This window comes from Octopus sinensis, linkage group LG28, assembly GCF_006345805.1.
Source record: "Octopus sinensis linkage group LG28, ASM634580v1, whole genome shotgun sequence".
Taxonomy (NCBI): domain Eukaryota; kingdom Metazoa; phylum Mollusca; class Cephalopoda; order Octopoda; family Octopodidae; genus Octopus; species Octopus sinensis.
The window spans coordinates 6,986,456-7,008,158 of NC_043024.1; the positions used below are offsets into that span (position 1 = coordinate 6,986,456).

At 37.2% G+C, this 21,703-nt stretch overlaps 1 protein-coding gene across 6 annotated transcripts in view; it reads left to right on the plus strand.

Moving 5' to 3' along the window:
- The window catches only part of LOC115225885 (moesin), a 138,327-nt gene extending 118,677 nt beyond the window's left edge, over positions 1 to 19,650 (plus strand). For 5 of the 6 annotated variants that reach the window (XM_029796884.2, XM_036514535.1, XM_029796886.2 and 2 more), the window contains 2 exons: positions 492 to 652; positions 3,029 to 3,236. In XM_029796884.2, coding sequence (XP_029652744.1) covers positions 492 to 652; positions 3,029 to 3,035 — 168 coding nt within the window. In that variant the 3' untranslated portion in view covers positions 3,036 to 3,236. Of the gene's footprint in view, positions 1 to 491; positions 653 to 3,028; positions 3,237 to 18,125 lie in introns of those variants that run through there. The other variant, XM_036514537.1, reaches the window with a different exon arrangement.
- Positions 19,651 to 21,703: the final 2,053 nt, after the last annotated feature.

Consider the following 21,703-nt stretch of genomic DNA (forward strand, 5'->3'; position numbering starts at 1 on the left):
ACATAAACATACCACCATCGGTTGTCAAGCAATGTTGTAGGGACAAACATATACACACACATACATATATATATATATATATACACACACACACACATATATACGACGGGCTTCTTTCAGTTTCCGTCTACCAAATCCTCTCAAGGCTTTGGTCGGTGTTATAGTAGAAGACACTTGCCCAAGGTGCCATGCAGTCAGACTGAACTTGGAACCATGTGGTTGTTAAACAAACTACTTACCACACAGCCACTCCTGCACCTATATAATTAGATTTTTTTAACATCAAACGGCTTGGAGGATTCATCTGAGTAAAACATAGGAATCAAAGGTAAAAAAGTACTTGAGGAACTCTGAAACAAAGTAATATATGAATTTAATAGATACAGGTTTTTTTTGGGTTTTTTTTTGTGTTTACTGCTGTTAAATTATATATGTACCTACAAATGTAAATCTGTATATCTGCACACATACACACACATTTCTCTTTGAAGGCACTTGGAGACCAGTTAGTAGGTTCAAAAGATAAAAGCAAAGAGAGTATAAATGATGTCCTCCATGCAGAGAATGTGAGGTCTGGCCGTGATAAATACAAGACGCTGAAGCAAATCCGGTCCGGAAACACCAAGAAACGAGTTGATGAGTTTGAGGCATTGTAAGTGTTGTTGTTGTTATTGCTATTGGTTTTTGTTGTTGCTGGTTGTTTTTGTTGTTGCTAGCTGTTTTTGTTGTTTTGGTGTTCTTTTTGTTGTTCATTTATTAATACTGTTCAGTCACCCTATCACACACACACTTGGTCTGACTGGGCATTTCTATTACATGTACGTAGTTGATCAAACAAGACCAGATCTGAGCCATTCGTCCTCATGTAGTGCATACAAACAGATTTCATATGCCCTTTCCACTCCTCCAACTCTTAAACGGATCAATCTCAAGGACTTCCTGTATATGCACATTGAGAACTATTCTTTTTTATACACCCAGGGTTACTAGGTAGATTTCAAGTGGATAAATTTTGAGGCCTATTTGGCACCATCTGTTGGAGGCCCACTTGTATGGTGGACTACACAGCAAGCTCTAACACTGCTGTTACCTTACACTATTCTGTCTCCGGGTGTCTGTAGATTATATCATTTCTGGTCTAATCTATAAAAATTAAGATTCTGGTACCTCACTACCTGAGAAGACAAAACCCTTTTGATGGTGACTTGAGGGTTGCTTTACAGAAGTCAAAATAGAATGCTGCTTTAGATGTTTCCTTTTTCTATGCTGTAGGTTTATGTTTCATTAACCCCTTAAAAAGGAGTTGGGGAAAAAGATCAAGCTCCTTTCCAAGCCATAAACACAAAGGGCTGGTTTCCCAGATCCTGTGACCCGTAGTGATATATTCTCCTACTCTCTTGGATTGGATGCCAGTCTCACAATTCCTCATTTTTGCCAGCTGAGTTGATTGGAGCAACAGGAAATGAAGTGTTTTGCTCAAGAACACAATGCATTGCCAGTCCAGGAATTGAAACTACAATCTTAAGATCACGAGGTGTATAGAAGGAAGCTATTTCAATGATTCTATCCTACTATTTTTCTTAGTAAAGACAAGACAGAGGTTTACAAACATTGTGACACTTTACTGTCACCAATAATTGTTAGGTGTGTCAAGAAAGTCAAATTAAAATTTAAAGAATATTTGGTTGATAACTTTACATAATTGTGACACAATAGGTAATTGTTTATTTTCTTAATTTTGTTAATTACTTCTAGCCATTGAAACCTGAATAATGTTGAGAAAAATTTTAATTTAAAAAATGTCACCAATGGGAAAAATTTAGATAAGCTCTGCCAAGAGATTCTAATGCGAGTGAGATATGAGTGCTGGCAGGTTAAATGCTCTTCTAGGTCTACGCGTGTAGGCTTGGATTGATATTGTCGCTTAGCAATATTTCCTTTTAAATAAATAACTATTGGCATTATACCGTGCTTGAGAAGACATGTCAAGCCAAGTGAGATCGTAGTCATGGCCGATGCCAGAGTTTTGTAACAGGCTTGTAAAAAACACCCACTACACTCTTGGAGTGGTTGGCGTTAGGAAAGGCGTCCAACTGCAGAAATCAGATTGGAACCTGGTGCAGCTTACCAGTTTTCATTCAAACTGTCCAACCCATGCCAGCATGGAAAATGGACATTAAATGATGATGATGATGCCTATCATTAAAGGTACCATAATGATACATTGAATGCTCTTAAAAGATTCTTTGTGTGTGTATTTATTTGATTAATTAAAGATGGAAGATGCAAAAATGTTTATTAATCACTGCAATTGTTTCGACCTATCTAACATCGTCCCGTCACGGGTGGGATATTTAACAACTGGTTTACAAGTATTCGTCACTGTGGATGTTTCTTCAGGTGATTACAAGACGGATCTCGTTAAAATATATATATTATATAAATAAGGTAATGATCGCAAATGATTAAAAAGAAAAGAGTCTTGACATTTTGGATGCTAGTCCTTTGTCAGAAAAATAAAAATATGAGAAAGGAGGTTTTCCTATATTCTTAGTTTAAATCTCACAAAATTTCGCTTTGGCATTCAACTTGAAGCCAAAGTCTGTAACAATAGTCTCCAGGAAACATCTTAGACTTGATAGAATCAGACACCTACACCACTTCCACACATTTTTAGCATGACAGATCACTTCTTTTAACTCTTTGCCTGTCCAAAGTATTTTCATAAGTTTGTCCAGATTGTCCATGCTTGTTTTCACACTTCTAGTTGTTCCTCATTTCATATGTCCTGAGTAACATAAAGCTTTCCTTTCATAAATCCCAAGTTAACCTGGTGGTTGAAAAAAGAAAAAAATTGGAAATGTGTATCATATCAAATGCATGGACACCAGGGGAAACATGTCCTGTGTATCACAAGGAATACACAGAACAGGCAAAGGGTTAAAAGTAATTTTTTTTAAAAAATAATTTTTGGTTTATTTTATTTTCAGTGAATTCAATGGTTTTTTTGTTTTTTTATTTTCTTTAGAAATTAAACCTCACTGCGCCTTGGCACTATGTGACAGCCGATTCCTGACTTAATTACCAGCTTCTTAAATTGTAGCTTTCACATAAAATGCTTTTGTCACAGCACAAATTATTTTGGATAGGGGCATTTGTTTTTTTTTGTTCCCATATTGGTTTCTTTGATACTTTATAATTACAAACCTATTAATTATTATAAATAGTATTGAATTTAAAAAAAAAAATAAAATTTAATTTTTACTTATTTTCTGGTTTAATTTTTTTTGGCATAACTGCATTAATACAGATTCAATTTTTGAACTATTTAAATTCAGTTACTCTCCTCAGAGTAACTGAATTCAGTTACTCTCCACACACACACACATTATATATATATATATATGTATGTATGTATGTATGTATATGCTCTCCCATGTTTTAGTTATCCTGGCTGCTAAATATTGCTTATTTATCTTTTCTCCTCTTGGAGATATTTGCATGCTTCTTGTTTATGTGTTTTAATGCATGTTTGTGAATCCATTACAGTCCATTCTGCACGTGCACCAGACGGTTTTCGAACCGTACACACATACACACACACACATGCGTGTGTGTATGTCTTTGAATGTTAATGTTATGTTTTCTTATGCAATAAGTTTTTCCTGGCTTTTGTCATGAAATAATGCTCGGTTCTCTTGTATTGTTCTTTAACCATTTCTTTGTTGCATTTCCAACCTAAAACCCTGCCGTGTCTCTTGTTTCACTGATATTATAAATTTATTGTGAATTTTAACTGTTTTCATGAAACTGTTATGACTTTTGTTTATTGACAAATGTGGTTTTCAGAACATGACAAATGGTTCTCAAATTTGTTAATTAATTTTGCCTCAAAACCAATTTAATTCCAGATAAATACAGGTAAATTTTAGTAAAATGTTAAAATAATCAAAATTTTGTTTAACTATCATCACAGAAAATGAGTTATTAACATATAATCAGTTGGTTAGATGCTAAAATTGTAATATACAAGAAATATGCATGTTATTGAATTATCAATTGTAATTAGATGCACATGAAACGGGTGCACCATAAATGTGAAATGGGGGCAAAATAGTGGGATTTATGTTAGAAAGAAACTACGAAATGAAATGAAATTCATGCGTGAGTGAATTGCTCTTAATTAAACTCTGTCACCCATTTTACAGGTAAATTAAAATTGTGTGTAGATAAATTTGAGAAATCATCATTATCATTCTTTGACGTCCACTTTCCATACTAGCATGGGTTGGACGATTTGACTGAGGTCTGGTGAACCAGATGGTTGCACCAGGCTCCAATCTGATCTGGCAGAGTTTCTACAGCTGGATGCCCTTCCTAACGCCAACCACTCTGAGAGTGTAGTGGGTGCTTTTTACGTGCCACTGGCATGAGGATCAGTCAGGCAGTACTGGCAACGGCCGTGCTCAAATGGTGTTTTTTACATGCCGCCTGCACACGAGTCAGTCCAGTGGCACTGGCAACAACCTCGCTCAAATGGTTTTTCGTGTGCCACTGGCACAAGTGCCAGTAAGGCGATGCTGGTAATGATCACACTCGAATAGTGCTTCTTACGTGACACCGGCACAGAAGCCAGTTTAGCCGTTCTAGCAACGATCACGCTCGGATGGTGCTCTTAGTGCTCCACTAGCACGGATGCCAGTCATAACCCAATTTTTTGTACACAAATTTAACACCATTCCTATTATAGAAACTTGTAAAAGTGTCCCACTCTGTGTAATGCAAGTTTGAAGAATGCACTTTAGAATATCATTTCAGTTGACCTCTGGCTACTGGGAGCTTTCCGCTTCTTGTGTTGGAACTTTTTTTTCTTTGCAACCATCATACTATTTAGGTTTTGGAGAATAGCTGAATTCATGGGTCGCCCTCTCCCCTACATGAATAGCCTATCTACAACTGTGCTATTACATCTGCTTGGAACTACAGTTTGGTCACATTACTTTTGAGCCCCACAAAATTGATTTAGAAAAAAAAAATGCATTGATAATGCTTTTATTTACTATACACCAAACTAAGTATCACTACTACTTATTACCTGGTGTACCAACTGAGTCATAACTAATTCATTTCTATCAGTTAACACCATTTGTGTTGTGTAACTATTGTCATCAAGTTTCATAAAGGGTGTTTAGAAAATTCTCTTCTTACCTCTGTATGCAGTTATTATTAAAGTTCCTTTCTACTTGCAAATAGAAAAGAGCTCCTACTGCATTTAAAGAAAAAAAACCTCTTTATGTACTGATGTAATGCTAGTGACTTTGAAGTAGAAGTATGACTATCGTTTATCATGGATTTGGTTCCTAAAAAAGAAACCTAAATAAATCTTCTTCTTGCACTTCTTGTAAATAGAATGAAGGATAGTTTCATTGACCCTGAACTCACAGCCCCCAGTAGTAAGGTTTCTCTCATTGCAGCACAGTTGCCTAAACACATGCAATTGTCAGGGAATTCTGGGTGTCTGAGCATTGTAGAGGGTCACTTGGGTGCATCTTTTGTGGTCCAAGTGACTAATTGCCAACCCTTGTCATCACGGACCAAATCATGGTTCACACTTGAATGTATTCTTATCCTTTGATCCTTGTTGAATGAAGTTGCATGTGGTAGCACAATTTCCAAAAAATATGTTCAGATCTTACTCGAAAACTTCTGATTGTCAAATGCTTCATTTACCCCCCAGCAGTTTGTCATTCTGGCAGTTTCTTAATGTCTAATATATTACTTATAGCAGAATGTTTGAATTTCCTCAAAGCAAAGATGAAACCATAAGCTTTTCTTTACTTTTTTTGTATAATGGTTTGTCTCTGTAGTTAATATCTGGAATATTCTGAGTGGGGGAAAATTAAACAAAGCAAAAAGAAAGTTGGTTGCTTTTGAATCATTGAAGAGGCTGATTAAGTCCGTTCTCTTCTGAAAAATGTTTGAAATGATTTTACCCTTACCCCTAGTCTCTTTCTATCATTTTTGCCTGTCACTATCAGACACCAATTTGTCTAATTTTTCATCAAGCATGTGGTTATGCTAGTTGCATTTTTTAATTGATTTTTGCCACTTCTTTAGAAAATTCTTTAAATTAAGAATCATTAATAATGAATGCAAAACTGATATCCATTTTTTTTTTCAAACAGTTAACAAAACAATGTAATGGTTATAAGATGGGGGAAAAATACTCTCAAAATTCAGAGACAACCTATGTAGCATTAAAATATCTTTGGCATTGTAAGTTGGTTCTAAATGAACCTGGTTTTTGGAATGCACTGAAATAGAATGTTAATCCATTATACTACCGAATAGATGTGCATATTGTATATGCAAATGTGCATTGTCCGTCTTTCCCCTATCTTTTTGTAACTATCATCAACTCTTTGCTGCAGTCACAGTGCTGCATCTGTTTTACTTTCCTACTGCTCTAGTTGTTCCTTATTGAAAAATCTGTCACTTCTTGGCTTTCACTCTTACTTTCTGTCTTTCTCTTGTTCTTTAGTTATTTTTCTTCAGCATGATAAGGTTCAGTAGACTTAATATAGAGATGCTGTTGTTTATGCTGCTTTATAGATCAGTGACTGAGACTAATTCTTTATTTAAGCAGATATGTTGCCTTCCTTTTATGCTACAATTTGCTACAAATGATGTTTCCATCACTAATGCCGCAGAAAAATGAACATATGGGATTCACTCCAATTAAATTGATGCCATCATGGCAGCAGGTTATCCAGTCCCTTGCAAAGAGAAGGATCTATTCAGTGCTATTAAAACTGAGATAGTTTATTGTTCCTGTGGATTTTCAACAGGAATTCATCTTGCATGACAGATAACAAAGGAACTAAAGTTTCCATGGCCTTTGAAGATGGTTATCCAGTGAATATTTCTGGAAACCTTTCATTGGGGGATCCGATGCTGGAAAGTTTTAGGTCTAATACAACAAAAGTGACTTTAATGAAGGGATCGATTCCAGCAAAGGCAATGAATCAGTAATAGCAAGATTTTCTGGGAATGTTTACTCTTTTACATCCAACAACTTGCTGTCCATCTGGAAAGTGACTGACAAGTTCACTTTAACCAAACATCTGCTACATGAGAAATCCAAAAGACACTGTTCACATCCCTTCTTCAAGCCGTACGAGTGTTGTTCCTTCACATGAATATTTATGTATCATTAGGTTCCGTCTTACTACACCTGGAACAAGTTAGAGGGGAAGAAAGCAGTGTGTTCCTATTGCAGGCCAACCTGACATCAGTTTTAGTAGTGTTATTGGAATAAGAGGGTATATACTGTGAATGAGTCAATATGAATACCTTTTTCTGTGGGAAGTTCATTTGAAGATCTTTCAAGAGTAACCAATGGTGAAGTTTGCAGCATCTGCAGACATATTTTATACTTGGATTACTGGGTGTGTGTGTCTGATGCCCCTGAGATTCAGTAGTTAGATGCTCCTGTGTGACCCAGCCAATCTATTTGTGCTTCATCTCAGGTATTGCGATGATCTTGTTGAAGCCCAACAGCTGTACCCCAGTATGGAAATATTGGACCCCTATAAAATCTACAAGGCAGCGTCCATTGACAAGCTCAACATAAAGGACCAAGAACTTCAACCTGAACATCTTCTCTCAACCTGGTTGAAGTCACTGATCTAACCATAGACATTTTGAAAGCAACTTCAATAATATCGACATATTAATAGCTGGATTTAATGACAATAAGCCTAAACTCATTATACTCCTGAGGACTGTATGGTTTGACAAAGTTTGGCTGCAAGTAACTGGAATTTGCTCCTTGAGATTCATAGCTGACTTGAGAAAACATTCCTCTTTGCCACAGTTCATAGACAGTTATTGTAGTTTCTTTAGGAAGTGGTGCCATACTCCTTCCTGAGAGCCATATTCACATTGAGTTTTCATTCCTCTTGGATTTTGGTACCCCTTTGTGACATTCAATAATTTTTCCATTTCCTGGATTCTTGGGAAGAAATATGAAATGCTTAACTACACAATGGTAGATATTAGTGCACATTTAGGGCAAGACAATCGAGGAGCTGAGCAAGAATAGTTCTGAAATGGGAGTAGCAGCAACCGCAGTGATGGTGTTGACTCTGAAAGCAACTAGAACCATTGGAATCTGTGCTTGGACCAAAGTTAAAATTTTCAAATTATCTACAGATGTAAGGAAATCTTTTTGGAAATTGGCTGTCTGGTTATGTTACAAAAATTTACAAATTGGAATGGGCAGATATCTTTTTAATAGTACCAGTGCCATGGACCGAGCCCCTGTAAGATCAGTGGTTTATAATAGCAGACAAATTATCAGTGTTCTTGAACCAGGCAACATTGTAAATAAAACAAATAGCTGTGGGGGAAAAAGAAAAATGTTTAGGTTTCCAACAGCATCAACTGGCATTTGTTGCAGGAATTAAATGATATTTTTTAATTGATAGGCATCGCTATACATCTAGAAGAAATAGTTGTCTTGTGGAATTTTTAATTTCATGGGAATTTTCAGACCGACCACCACACACTTCAGCTACTTCTCCTACCCATAATAATGGTGATAAAATCACATAAGATTAACGGTTTAGAAGCTTATGCCATGTCATAGAGGGCATTATTCTCAATGTGTGCACCAAAAGAGAGGATGTGATAAGCAGAAATTCATTATCTCGATATACGAGCCCTTTTGACTTAGAAAACGTCAATTTCTGGAACACCTCAGCTTTTACCATGTTAATGATTCCTAAAGGCAAACCTTGACACAGTTGCTGGATGACATCACGAGGAATACTGCTTTGGCAATGGTCAATTGTTCTACGAAGAATGTTTAAGATTTGGAAGTCTTTATAATCTCTCGAGGCTCATTTTTTGGTAAAACTAAAAATCTCGTCTGTTCTACAGGGCTGATGAGGCAACAATGCTGAAAAATACTAAAGCTTTGTAGAGGTTGTACAAATCTAATACCAATATAAACTGGGGGTCATTGCAACCCTTTATTTCCACATATGTTCTAGTTCCAATATTCAGATGTGTAGGGTTTCCCTCTGAACCTTAGAAATTGTTTCTGTGGGTGGTTTACCTCTTGACACCCCAGTTTCTGAGTTTAAAAAAAAATAATTTTCAGAATTAAAGCATTTTAAAAATATTATTTTCAGTTATAGTTTTGAATAAAATGAAACTGTTTTTCACATTTACTGAATGTGTTTTTGTTTAAAATACGCTTGAATTAATTAGTTGGGGTTGTTTTACACTAATTCTGAAATATAATGAGCAACCCTGGACTGCTACACTGTTGGATAGTGGTTTCAATTCTTATCTGAAAGATAACTTTAAAAAAAGAAATCCAGTAGGGTTCTAATAAATAAAATATACCTTCATTAACTGGGTTTTTTTGCAATATTTTTGTTGAAATACTTTGCTATTGTTTCAATAAAATTTTAAAATAATGAATTTAATAAAATAGTTTTAAGTCAGCATTTGGGACATAAATTAGCATGCCATTTTGATGGTAGGTTTTAATTTAGATTCCCTCAAAGCAGGAGGTTTGTATCATGGAACCAGCAGTCGTCTTAATCAGGTTGGTGTCAAGAGAAAACGATTTGTTACCATATTGCTGGCGAAATGAACTGCTTTTGTTTCAAGTGACTTTGAAAATATGAAATTTAGCAAAATATCTTTAAAGTAATGTTTAGAACGTAAATTAACAGGAAACTTGAATGGAAGATTTTTAAACCAGTTTAAAACAAGTTTGTATCCTAGAACCAGGAGTGGTCTCAGGCAGGTTGGTATCAAAAGGGTTAAGAATAATACCAGCTCTTTTATAGCCGTTTTCCCAGGACAAAGCAACATGCAGATATTCTGCTATTAATTGAACGTATTTAGTTTCCTAATTAATGAAATCTAATTAGATGGGGAATATATTGAAAGCGATTAACTTTGTATATATTTGTGTAGTTCCCACTGTAAAGTGGTTGCTGATAGGAAGGGTGTCCAACCGTAAAAGCCATGCCAAAGGACACATTGGAGCTTGATGCAGTTTTTGGACACATCCAAAGCTGGTCAAACTGTCCAACCTATTCCAGCATGGAATGTGAATGTTAAATGACAATGGCCGTATTTTGGTCAAAGACTGGTATAAATGTTGAAGTGGAGTGTTTTATTGTTTAGGCTAAAATAAGTTCTGGCCAACTGACCAGTGTGTCCTTTGTTGTCTGTTCAGGAGACAAAATCCCCTAATGATGTATGGTTCTGACCTTTTAGTTTGCTTTTCCTATTCCTGAGATTGGACAAAACTCCTTGTGATATTCCAGCCATGACCATCCTATCATCTGTCTTGATACATAATGTGATACAAGGTCCTACATGTACCTTGGATCACATTATCTGATGTTTTTGTTGGGTTTTTTTGTCTAAGAAAATTTATCCTTCATTTTTCAGTAACGAGGTCAAAGTGTCTTTAGATTCAGAGTTTAAATTATAGTTTATGTGAAGGCAGATGGCTGAGTAGTTTGAGTGTTGATGGTCATAAGGTTGTGGGTTCTATTCCTGATCTGGCAGCATTTGTGTCCTTGAGCAAGTCCTTTCATTTCACTCTGTGCCAGTCTGCTCTGCTGTAAATGAATACCATCTTAGTACTGATACAGCTCACTCTCTACCTTCTCCCCCCCCCCCCCCACAACTCATCCTGGATGTTCTGCTGGGGTCACTATTAGGAGAGAAGACCAAAAAGATGTCGGCTCACAACTGTTTAGCCATGCTCCTGATGTTGTCCTGGCTCAAGGATGGATGAGCTAAGAGGTCATCTATGTCTGCTCATAACTACATACACCTAAAACAGATATAGCAGGGGACAATCTACTAAGTGATGGCCATGGTTGGCAACAATAACTGAGCATCTCCCACTTTTTCCTCATGCAATTTTCCTCTGCCTAATTGTTCTCTTGAGACAAGCTGAGGCTCTGCTAGTTGATCTTTGAAGACCCTTGACCAAAATGCTGTACAGTAGGTTTGAACCTGGATGCATGTCATTACACAACACCTTAATTACAAGGCAATTAAGGTGTCTTGTAATTGCCTGCCAGCGTTTTCCAATGTTTCCACATTTTCCTCACCATTACTCAATTGACCCTTTAATACATAAACTGGCTGTGTTCTCCCTATTTTATGTTCAAACCAGCCACATCTGGCCTCTCATGCCTACCCTACAATGTCATTCTAGAAATAAAGTCACATCATTGAAATCTTAAGGCTACAAGGTAATGCAGGATTCATTCAAAACTGAATAAATAGGCATTTCACCTGACAGTAATCAGAATGCAAAATGCTTAATGAACTAAAGAACGGCCTGCTAGAAATGGTAGCTAAATCTCCCTCAAGTCAGGTCCTACTGTTTCATAAACTAAACAAGGAAACCTGTACATGACCCTACAGCCTGCTAGAAATAGCAGCTAAATCTCCCTACTGTTTAACACTTTAGTATTTAAACTGGCCATATCCAGCCTAAATATTCTACTTGTTTTATGTTCAAACCAGCCAGATCTGACCTCTCACACCTACCCTACAATGTCATTCTAATAATAAACTCTCACACCATTGGAATCAAGAACCTCCAAGATAATCTGTGGTTAATCCAAATCAATGGAAAAGGGTGTAATTTTTCTTTTTTCAATTGGGTAATGTACTTTGCGTTCACTGCACATAGAAACAAGCTAGGATGGTCATGTCTAGAGTGTCTTTGGTATTAGGTCTTCTTGGTGAGGTTTGATCCAGGATCTAAATAGCAACTCTTTGTAGAATCCAACACCATTTGTTTGTTAGTGGAACTTTACCATTTCCATTGAATCAGTGGAACTGTCACGTCTTTGGTCTTTTTTGCAGTGCCTGCTTCCTTGTTTATTCACTGTAGAGTTTAGAATGCACTTCCACTGAGTTTTTAATCTACCATTCTGGTGCACTCGGTGCATAATAAGGCTGGCACTTCCTTGATGTTTTTATGACTTGCACCTCGTTAACACCTGCACTCTATCACCCCCTCCCCTTGCACCTCCATATCATGACCTGCACTCTGTTAGTAGTGTTCGTTTCTTTTAACAAACTTTTTTTTTACCTGTCTGCTTGGACCATTTACTTTGCAGATGATCAACCTATCACTGGTTTTAGAGGCAACCAGCCTATCACCAACTCCTTCAATGAAGTGACGTAGGATACGCTCTCTTTTACTTGTTTGTCATTTGACTGTGGCCATGCTGGAGCACCGCCTTTAGTCCAGCAAATCGACCCCAGGACTTATTCTTTGTAAGCCTAGTACTTATTCTATCGGTCTCTTTTGCCGAACCGCTAAGTTATAAGGACCTAAACACACCAGCATTGGTTGTCAAGCGATGGTGGGGAGACAAACACATACATACGTATATATATATATATATATATATATGATAGGCTTCTTTCAGTTTCTGTCTACCAAATCATTCACTCACAAAGCTTTGGTCGGCCCGAGGCTATAGTAAAAGACACTTGCCCAAGGTGCCATGCCGTGGAACTGAACACGGAACCATGTGGATGGTAAGCAAGCTACTTACCACACAGCTGCTCCTGCGCCTATGGAGAATTTTTTTCTCTCTTTGTTCAGTTATATACATAGCTTGTTTCATTTGTTTCGCTTGGGCTTATAGGCTAACATCAATATCATAATTCTAATTCCAAATCTTTTCGTAGTCCATAACTGGTACTTATTTAATTGACCCCCCCCCCACGAAAGGATGACGGGCAAAGTCAACCTCGGCAGAATTTGAACTTGGAACATAGTGGCAAATGAAATGCCACTAAGCATTTCACCTGATGTGCTAAATATTCTGCCAGCTCACCGCCTTAATAATAATAATAATAATAATAATAAAAAGACCCTTTTTGGGTTTCTTGAATGTTTTTATGGTTGTCTGTTTTAACCGTTCAACACTTGAACTGGCCATATCTGGGCTAAATATTCTACTTGTTTCGTGAACTCTATTTAGCTCTGGTCAGTTTGTGAAATTGGGCAGATGATGATGATAGTGATTGTATGTGTCTTTGTATTCTGTAAATGGCAGATGTCTGCCAGTGTCACTCATGAAAGCTCCTATGCTACATGTTGATGGCTGCCGTATGTTATTCCCAACATGTTGCGTTAACTGTATATGATTAGTATCTAAGCAGTCTTCCATGTAGCATAAGATAAACGTATTAATGACGAGAATACTACATGGATATGGATGGAGATTTTATATTTTTGTTAATGCATTGTTACATATGTGGAGGCGCAATGGCCCAGTGGTTAGGGCAGCAGACTCGCAGTTGGGGGATTGCGGTTTCGATTCCCAGACCGGGTGTTGTGTGTGTTTATTGAGCAAGAACACCTAAAGCTCCACGAGGCTCTGGCAAGGGGTGGTGGTGACCCCTGTTGTACTCTTTCACCCCAACTTTCTCTCACTCTTTCTTCCTGTTTCTTGAGTAACACTGTGATGGACTGGTGTCCCCTCCAGCTGGGGGGAACATATGCCATGGAAACCGGGCCCATGAGCCTGGCTAGGCTTGAAAAGGGCGAAAGAAAGAATTGTTACATATGTTTCGGCATTAGATATATTTTTATGGGACTAAATCATAGGATATTATTAAAATATAAAATCTCCATCTATGAAATATTTTTTGTTATATAAAAAAAGAAGACTAGAGAATTAGACATCTTGAAATCTTGTTTGTTTATTGCAGTAGTGTTCTCATTAAATTCACCATCATCCAGTGTTTTAAATTAGATTCCAATCGAGCATAGGTTTCCTATTTGCAGAAACACACACTAGTCTCTGGGGACGACACATTACCTGGAAATGAGTGAAGGTTCCAAGAGTCTGGCCTTCAACTTCTTGGTCATGTCTGTCTCCAAGATTCTTCAATTCTTCAATCAGTCTGGCATTAGAGTCATAGATACTTAATAAACAACTTATTATAATTAACTCATTAGTGCCCACTTTCCCTTTTCTACCTCTCCCTTCTCTAATTCTCTCTGTCCCATCTTATCCTCTCACTCCCCTCTTATCCTTTGTTCAGTTCCTCTTACTGACACTCCTGGCCATTACTCTCTATCTTCATTTCTTCCTTCACCCCTCTTGCTCTCCCTCCTCTCTTATCACTTTGTTCTCTCTCTCTCTCCTCCCGTGCTATTGGTTGCATTCTCCCCACTCCCATCTTATCAGTTGCTCTCTCTCTCCCTCCCCCCATCCCGTCGGTTGCCCCCCCCCCCATCCCGTTGGTTGCTCTCTCTCTCTCTGCCCCCTTCCCGTTGGTGGCTCGCTCTCTTCCCCTCCCCCTTCCTATCAGTGGCTCTTTTTCCCCCTCTTTATTTTGTAAGGGTGAAGAGGATGTCAGATAATCACTAGATCTGGTATAACTATCTGGATTGAATTTTTCCCACCTTTACAGATCCTGATTCCAGCCATGACCATCTTATACAGTTTCTTATACAATTTCTCAGGCTACATTATCCTGTATGCCACACCTCTTCAAGTTTTTTTTTCATCTCTTCAAAAAGTATGGTTTGAAAGGGAATTGGTTTCTATTTCTAGCAGTTTGAATGCTCTAAGATAGTCATAGGCAACCCAAAGGGCACGCTTGAATGAAATATTACTTCAAGTACGACCTGCCTGGTTATGAACCATGTCTCATGGCCGATTTCATGTAAAACAGTTGACCTGCTCTAAGGTGCCAAACTGAAAAGTAATAGTGGGAGTGCGAAAGGATTTGATCCCTTCCCATCCTTCGGAATTTACAACTGAAATGAGTGGTTGTGTGGGTTAACTTGTTCACTTAGCATCCATGTGATGTCCAGTTCAGTCCCATTGTGTGGCACCTGGGGCAGGTGTCTTCTTCTATAACCTTAGACTGATTAATGCATTGTGAGTAAATTTGGTTGACAGAAACTATGAGGAAGCCTCTGTGTCTCTCCCTGCCCCCTTTATGCATGGCAACTGGTGTTGGTTTGTTTACATAAAGGAGTCTGATAGAATAAGTATCAGATAAGGACCAGATTAAAAAAAAAGGAAATACTGGGGTTGATTTGATTGAAACATTTCAAAGAGGTGCTTCATCTTGGCCACAGTTCAGTGGCTAAAACCAGTAAAAGACTAACAACACACAAAAAAAAAAATATTTAATTACTCTTAACCCGTTAGCACTTGTGGTCCCTTTTTTTTAGGACCAGAAGGATAATCCATCATATTTCTGCAACACCTGTATTTTTCTGAGATATCGTTAGTCATCCAGGCTCGAAATTTTGGAGGAGGGGGCAATTGATTAGATCGACCCAGTACACAACTGGTACTTAATTTATTGACCTCGACAGGATGAAAGGCAAAGTTGAACTCAGTGGAATTTGAACTCAGAACATAAAGACAGCCGAAGTACCACTAACTATTTTGACTGGCATGCTAACATTTCTGCCAGCTCACCGCCTAAGTGTCTTTCAAATATTTTAATAAGTGTTTTTATATAGGAGAGGCTGTGTGGTAAGTAGCTTGTTTACCAACCACATGGTTCTGGGTTCAGTCCCACTGCATGGCACCTTGGGCAAGTATCTTCTACTATAGCCTTGAGCTGACCAACGACTTGTGAGTGGATTTAGTAGACAGAAACTGAAAGAAGCCTGTCGTATATATGTATGTGTGTATGTTTGTGTGTCTGACAACTGATGCTGGTGTGTTTAACGTCACCATAACTTAGTGGTTCGGTAAAAGAGAGCAATAGAATAAGTACTAGGCTTACAAAGAATAAGTCCTGGGATCGATTGCAGTGCTCCAGCATGGCCACAGTCAAATGACTGAAACAGGTAAAAGAGATAAAGTTGAATAAAAACAGACTTTTGGTAATAGATTAATAAAAAAAAAATTGGGCACTAATGGGTTAAAATCTCCCCTGGGACTAACAAGCTGACCCGAGTACAACTTCCAAAGGGGAGAAAAATATCCTGTATTGCTACTAGATATCAAATAAAGTTTGACCAAATGGAAGTTGACCAGTAACTTTTATTTCTATTCAGTGTAGTCACCAACGGAGTTATCCATCACTTGGTTTTATAATTCACTTCCGCACCCATCCACATCCATAATCACACACTCACACTCTTGTTCACCCTCACTTCCCCTACCCTATTAGTAAGGGAGTTAACTCTTTCTTGAGTGTATGTGTGTCTACATATACATGTATGATTCTGTGTCTATATGTATGTATATGATTGTCTGTATATATGTATAATTGTTAATTACTCTCAACCCATTAGCGCTCATGGTCTTTTTTGTAGGACCAGAAAGATAACCTATCATATTTCTGCAACGCCTGTATATGTATATGATTGTGTGTCTGTGTATATATGTATGTATATGACTGTGTGTCTGTATAGAATGGACTAAGCGGAGCATATATGATCATGGAAATTCTCATGTGATGAAAGGTTTCCAGACAATGGACATGGGTTAGAATAAGAACCATAATAAATGAGTGTGTGTGTGTGTGTTTATTTGGCAAAAAAAAAAAAGGACCGTCCTGAAATACAATATATATGTTTGTATGTATGTATATTTTGGTGTGTGTTTGTATATTTATGAATGTATGTATATATGTATGATTGTGTGTGTATATGTATACATACCTACAGCATATCTTTCCATTTCCTTGGCATTTTTTTTTTTTTTTTTTTTTTTTTTTGGTGATCAGAAATAAATAAAAATCTTTTAACTGGTTTGAGGCAAATAATATAATGATAAAGTGTTCTGAAATACCTGTCGTACCATGTATAATGTATGTATGAATATATACCATGTTTTCTTGTATACAAGTTGAAATTTACAACCAGAATAAAAAAAAAAAAAATTTTAAGTCGATTTATGTACCAAGACAACTTCAGAAGTTCCATGTGAAATGCAGCAGTGTTTGGAAAGATAGTGACGAAATTTTGAATGCTTACACTACATGTTTATACTACATGTTTACAGTGTATGTCAGTGGTTTTCAACCGGGGCCCTAATAAGACTTTTGGAGGTCCATGCAAGCAAAATGATAAATTGGGGACCCACAGCAGTATTTTAAGAGCCCATCGATAAATTTTGCTGTAGATGTATTTATTGCAGGAAACGGCCAGCATTTTCTTTCTCTACCATTTTACATAGTTCAGCTTTCACAAGTGAATCTGTTTTTCACACTATAATAACAATAATAAATTTTCTTTTATTTTCTTAATCCTTTACCATTTAAACCAGTGGTTCCTAGTCGGGGTCCTTATACTTTTGGGAGTCCATGCAACAAAATATTAAGTTGGGAATCTACAATATTATTTTAAGGGTCCTGAAAAAATTTTGCTTTTAGATGTAAGTATTGGTATGTATGGTAAACTAAGTTTTTTTTTTCCTACCATTTTACATAGTTCAACTTATACAAGTTAATGTGTGAAAAACAAAATAGGAATTTTGAAAGAAGCCTGTATAAAACTAATCTTTATGGCTGCTAGGGTCCACCAAAATAAAATAGGCTGTGTGATAAGTAGCTTGCTTACCAACCACATGGTTCCAGGTTTAGTCCGACTGTGTGGCACCTTGGGCAAGTGTCTTCTATAACCTTGAACCGACCAAAGCCTTGTGAGTGGATCTGGTAGATGGAAACTGAAAGAAGCCCATCATATATATGTGTGTGTATATATGTATATATGTATGTATGTTTGTTTGTGTATCTGTGTTTGTCCCCCCAACACTGCTTGACAACTGATGCTGGTGTGTTTACGTCCCCATCACTTAGCGGTTTGGCGAAAGAGACCAATAGAATAAGTCCTGGGGTCAATTTGCTCGACTAAAGGCGGTGCTCCAGCATGGCCAGTCAAATGACTGAAACAAGTAAAAGAGTAAAATAGTAATCAAAAGGGTTCATAGATAAAAAAAATGGTTGTGAATCCCTGCTGTGTTGTATATTGACTGTTCTGTTGTGGAATATGGTAAGTGATGGATAACTCTTCAGAAATCTATATTCCTTGTGTTTTGAGTCTCTAAGTATCTCATATTTTCTCTTTCCAGCTAATTGTTCCTTTACTTCTGTGGCTCAGATGATCAATGATGCAGTCAGCTTAAACAGAGAAACTTTTGACCAAAGTGGCCTTTTTTTTTTTAATTTATTTTTTTTTAAAATGGGCTGTTCAAGGACTCTTTAAAAAAAAAAACGATAAAAAAAATCTTTAAAAAAAAAAACCCATCCAAGCAACAACAAAACTTTGAAAGAAAACCTCAAGAACTGAGAACTGACTGTACATGTCCACTGTAACCATAAACAAAAACATTTTATTTTTCCTGGCAGTTTTTGGTGCAAAGCCATTTTTCCTTTATTTTTTATTTTATTTTTTTTTTTTCAGTTTATATAATCAACTAAAAAACAAAAAAATCATCTTGCATTATTATTATTATTATTATTATTACTAATTAATTAATTAATGAAAATGGGGTTGTTGAATTGACAGAAATGGTAAAAGGAGCATCAAACTGACTAAATGCCCTTCCAATATTTTTTTGGTTTCATCCCTCCAGGTCCTTGAATTTTGGAAAAAAAAAAGTATATATTTTTACCCTGGGATGGGAGTTGAGTTCCTTTTATTTCTTTCTACAATTTTTTTAACAAAACTATTTTTTCTTTCATATTTTCAGAGGTGGGTGGGTGGGTATTGTATAATATTGGTTCAAAATGAAAGTACCCTTTATATATATACACTAAGGAATGTTTGCTTCTAGCCATGATAAGTCTCCCTCTCTTTGCAAAATTAAGTACATAAAGTGTATATACACACTCACTCACACACACATATATATATAGGTATAAGTTAGGTGTTTAAAACCTCTAGGGGATGGTTAAATCCAAAGGCACTCCTGGTGATTACCTGCGCAGGTACAGTCCTTGGTAAAAGGTATAGCTAGCAGGTAATTCAGCAGGTAAACCGTAGTTTAAATTATATGCAAGAAGAAAATGGAGAAAAATAACAGGAAAAAGTTGGTTGCTTGCACTAGTAAGTCATTAATTTAATTTCTTTATTAATTAATTAAATTAATGGCTTACTAGCGCAAACGACCAACTCATTCCTGTTATTTTTCCTCTATTTTCTTCTTCCATATATATATATATATATATATATATATAATATATATATATATATATATATAAGGGATTAATAAATCGAGGCAGATATCTAGAAAGCACTCGGCATTAAGCAAACTTGTTTAACTATCAATCAGACACCAATAAATTCAAATTGAATTAACATCCAAAATAATTCTTTGTATATACCTGTTGTACCTCCCTGCTAAATCAATTTTGATACCAACTGTTGTAGATTAACCTCTAGACACACACTCCCAGAATCAACCAGCCTTCGTTTCTATGGTTTAGCCAGTTACCATCATAGTCTTAGAAAATGCTGCGTTCAATACGGCTTCTGCTTACTGTAACCATCATAGCTATTTTTACAGTCACCATATTTGATGGCATAACAGACACACAGAGGTATTAGATGCACCCCACATCACAATTTCAGCAGCGCTTGTTCAGGAAATTAATAAAAAAAATAAAAAGGCTTTTAGTGCTTTAAAGCACTGCTTATAGGGTCCAGGGTGAATTTTTTGTTTTTTTGGTGGGGAGGGAAGAAAACATGTCTTGTATGCCATCAAATATGTTCGTTAGTACCACAACTATTACAGATAATTAGTATTGTAATAAGTTAGTGCCACTACTACTACTGTAACCACCAGGTACCAGGATATGGGTGAAGTAGCAAAGCAGTGGGATTGAAATGTTTTTGTTGAATGTCGTTTTCAATTTTTCCCCTGTGCACCTCCATGCCCACCCCTACTGTCTTTCACCACCAACAGAGCTGGTGGTGAAGGTGGGTTGGGTTATGAGCCAACATCTGTTTATCTTTCCATCCCCCACCCCACCCGAATGGGATAAGGGTGGGTGGGTGGGTTGGTTTGTTAATTAATTAAAATTACAACGATGAACTTAACTGCCTCTCTTCTCCCAATCTTGCAGCTTATTCCACTTCCTCTGCTTATCTTATGTCCAATCAATCAATCAATCAATCAATATATATATATATATTATTAGTAGCTCTACAATTGAATACTAATTAGAAAAGTAAAACTATTGTTGCTATTAGTTATTAAATGGTTCTGCATGTCCAATTAGCAGAATCGTTAGAAAGTTGGCCAAAACAGCTTGCGTCATTTAGTTTCGATTGATCCTATGTGTTCCAGGTTGAAATCCCATTGTAAAGAGCTCCCCCGAAACTTTTCCCATTTCATTCTTCCTGGGGAGGGGCTTTGGGAGAGAGACCGATAAAATAAAGCTCCAGTTTAGTGCTGGGTGGGTTGTTGAGGAGGCGGGGGTGTATTTAATCGGAAACCACCCTCCCCCCACATTTGAGGCCTTGTGCCTGTGTCACAAATCAATTTTAAGTGATTTCAAATCCTGCCAAGGTGGACTTGACCTATCTTCTTTCCCTCCAGTGGGGTTGGTTTATAAAGTTCATACTTGTTATGACTAATGAGATTAAATACACCCCCTCCTCTCACCTTCTACCTTAGATATACATTATTATTATTTACATTCTCAGTTTAGATTCCACCAAGGCTGACTTTATCATCCTTTCATTTCAGGGTCAATGAAATAAGTACCAGTGATATACTGTGGTCAATGAAATCGACTAGCCCCCTCCCCCCAAATTTCAGGCTTTGTGCCTATAATAGAAAGGATTATTATTCTTAGGGCAGTGGCTTGGCATTCTGAGTTCAAATTCTACCAGCATTGATTTTGTCAGTGAAATACTGGGGTCAGTGTTACCGACTAGCACCACCCCCTCCTCCGAAATGTCTGACCTTGTGCCAGTGTTAGCAACGATTGTATGGGGGTGGGGATTGAAGAATCTATAGTGTTGGACAAAATACCTTGTATTTCATTACGTCTCTATCCCGAGTTCAAATCTCACTGAGGTCAGCTTTGTCATTTATTCTTCGAGGGTCAATGAAATGAAGTACCTGTCAAGTACTGGGTGGTAGTGCTGCATAGAAAATACCTAGTGGTATTACCTTTGTAGTTCAAATCCTGCTGAGTACCAGTTATACATTGGTGGTGGTGATTGAACTGACTGCACCACTCCTGCTGCTACGTTCTTAGTTCTTTACAAATCCATTGATTTCTGCTAAAGTTATCTTTGTTTACTTGATAAATTGCCCCAACTTGCCAGAATCTCGTTTTGAATATGTCCCCCTCCCATTCTGCCCCCACCCTGCAAACACACACACATGCACGTGTACCTAAATCAAACACCAGTGGTATAGCTTCTGTCACCGTTCCAAACCAATCACTATACCTTTACCAAGGTGTTTAACGAGACTTGTAGTCCTTTGATGCTACAGCTAAAGAATAAAGGCTTTTGTTCCGTCTGTCTTCTATATCCTGTGAAAGATGCCTATGTGCTGGTGGTGCCATCTGGGGGATGGAAGTGAGGTGACAGCGTGACCCACCCCAGCTCTGCTATTTTGTCAAGATATATGAAAATAAGGAATGATTTTATAAAGCCCAGAAAAGCAGCCAATTTAAAGCTATTTTAGGC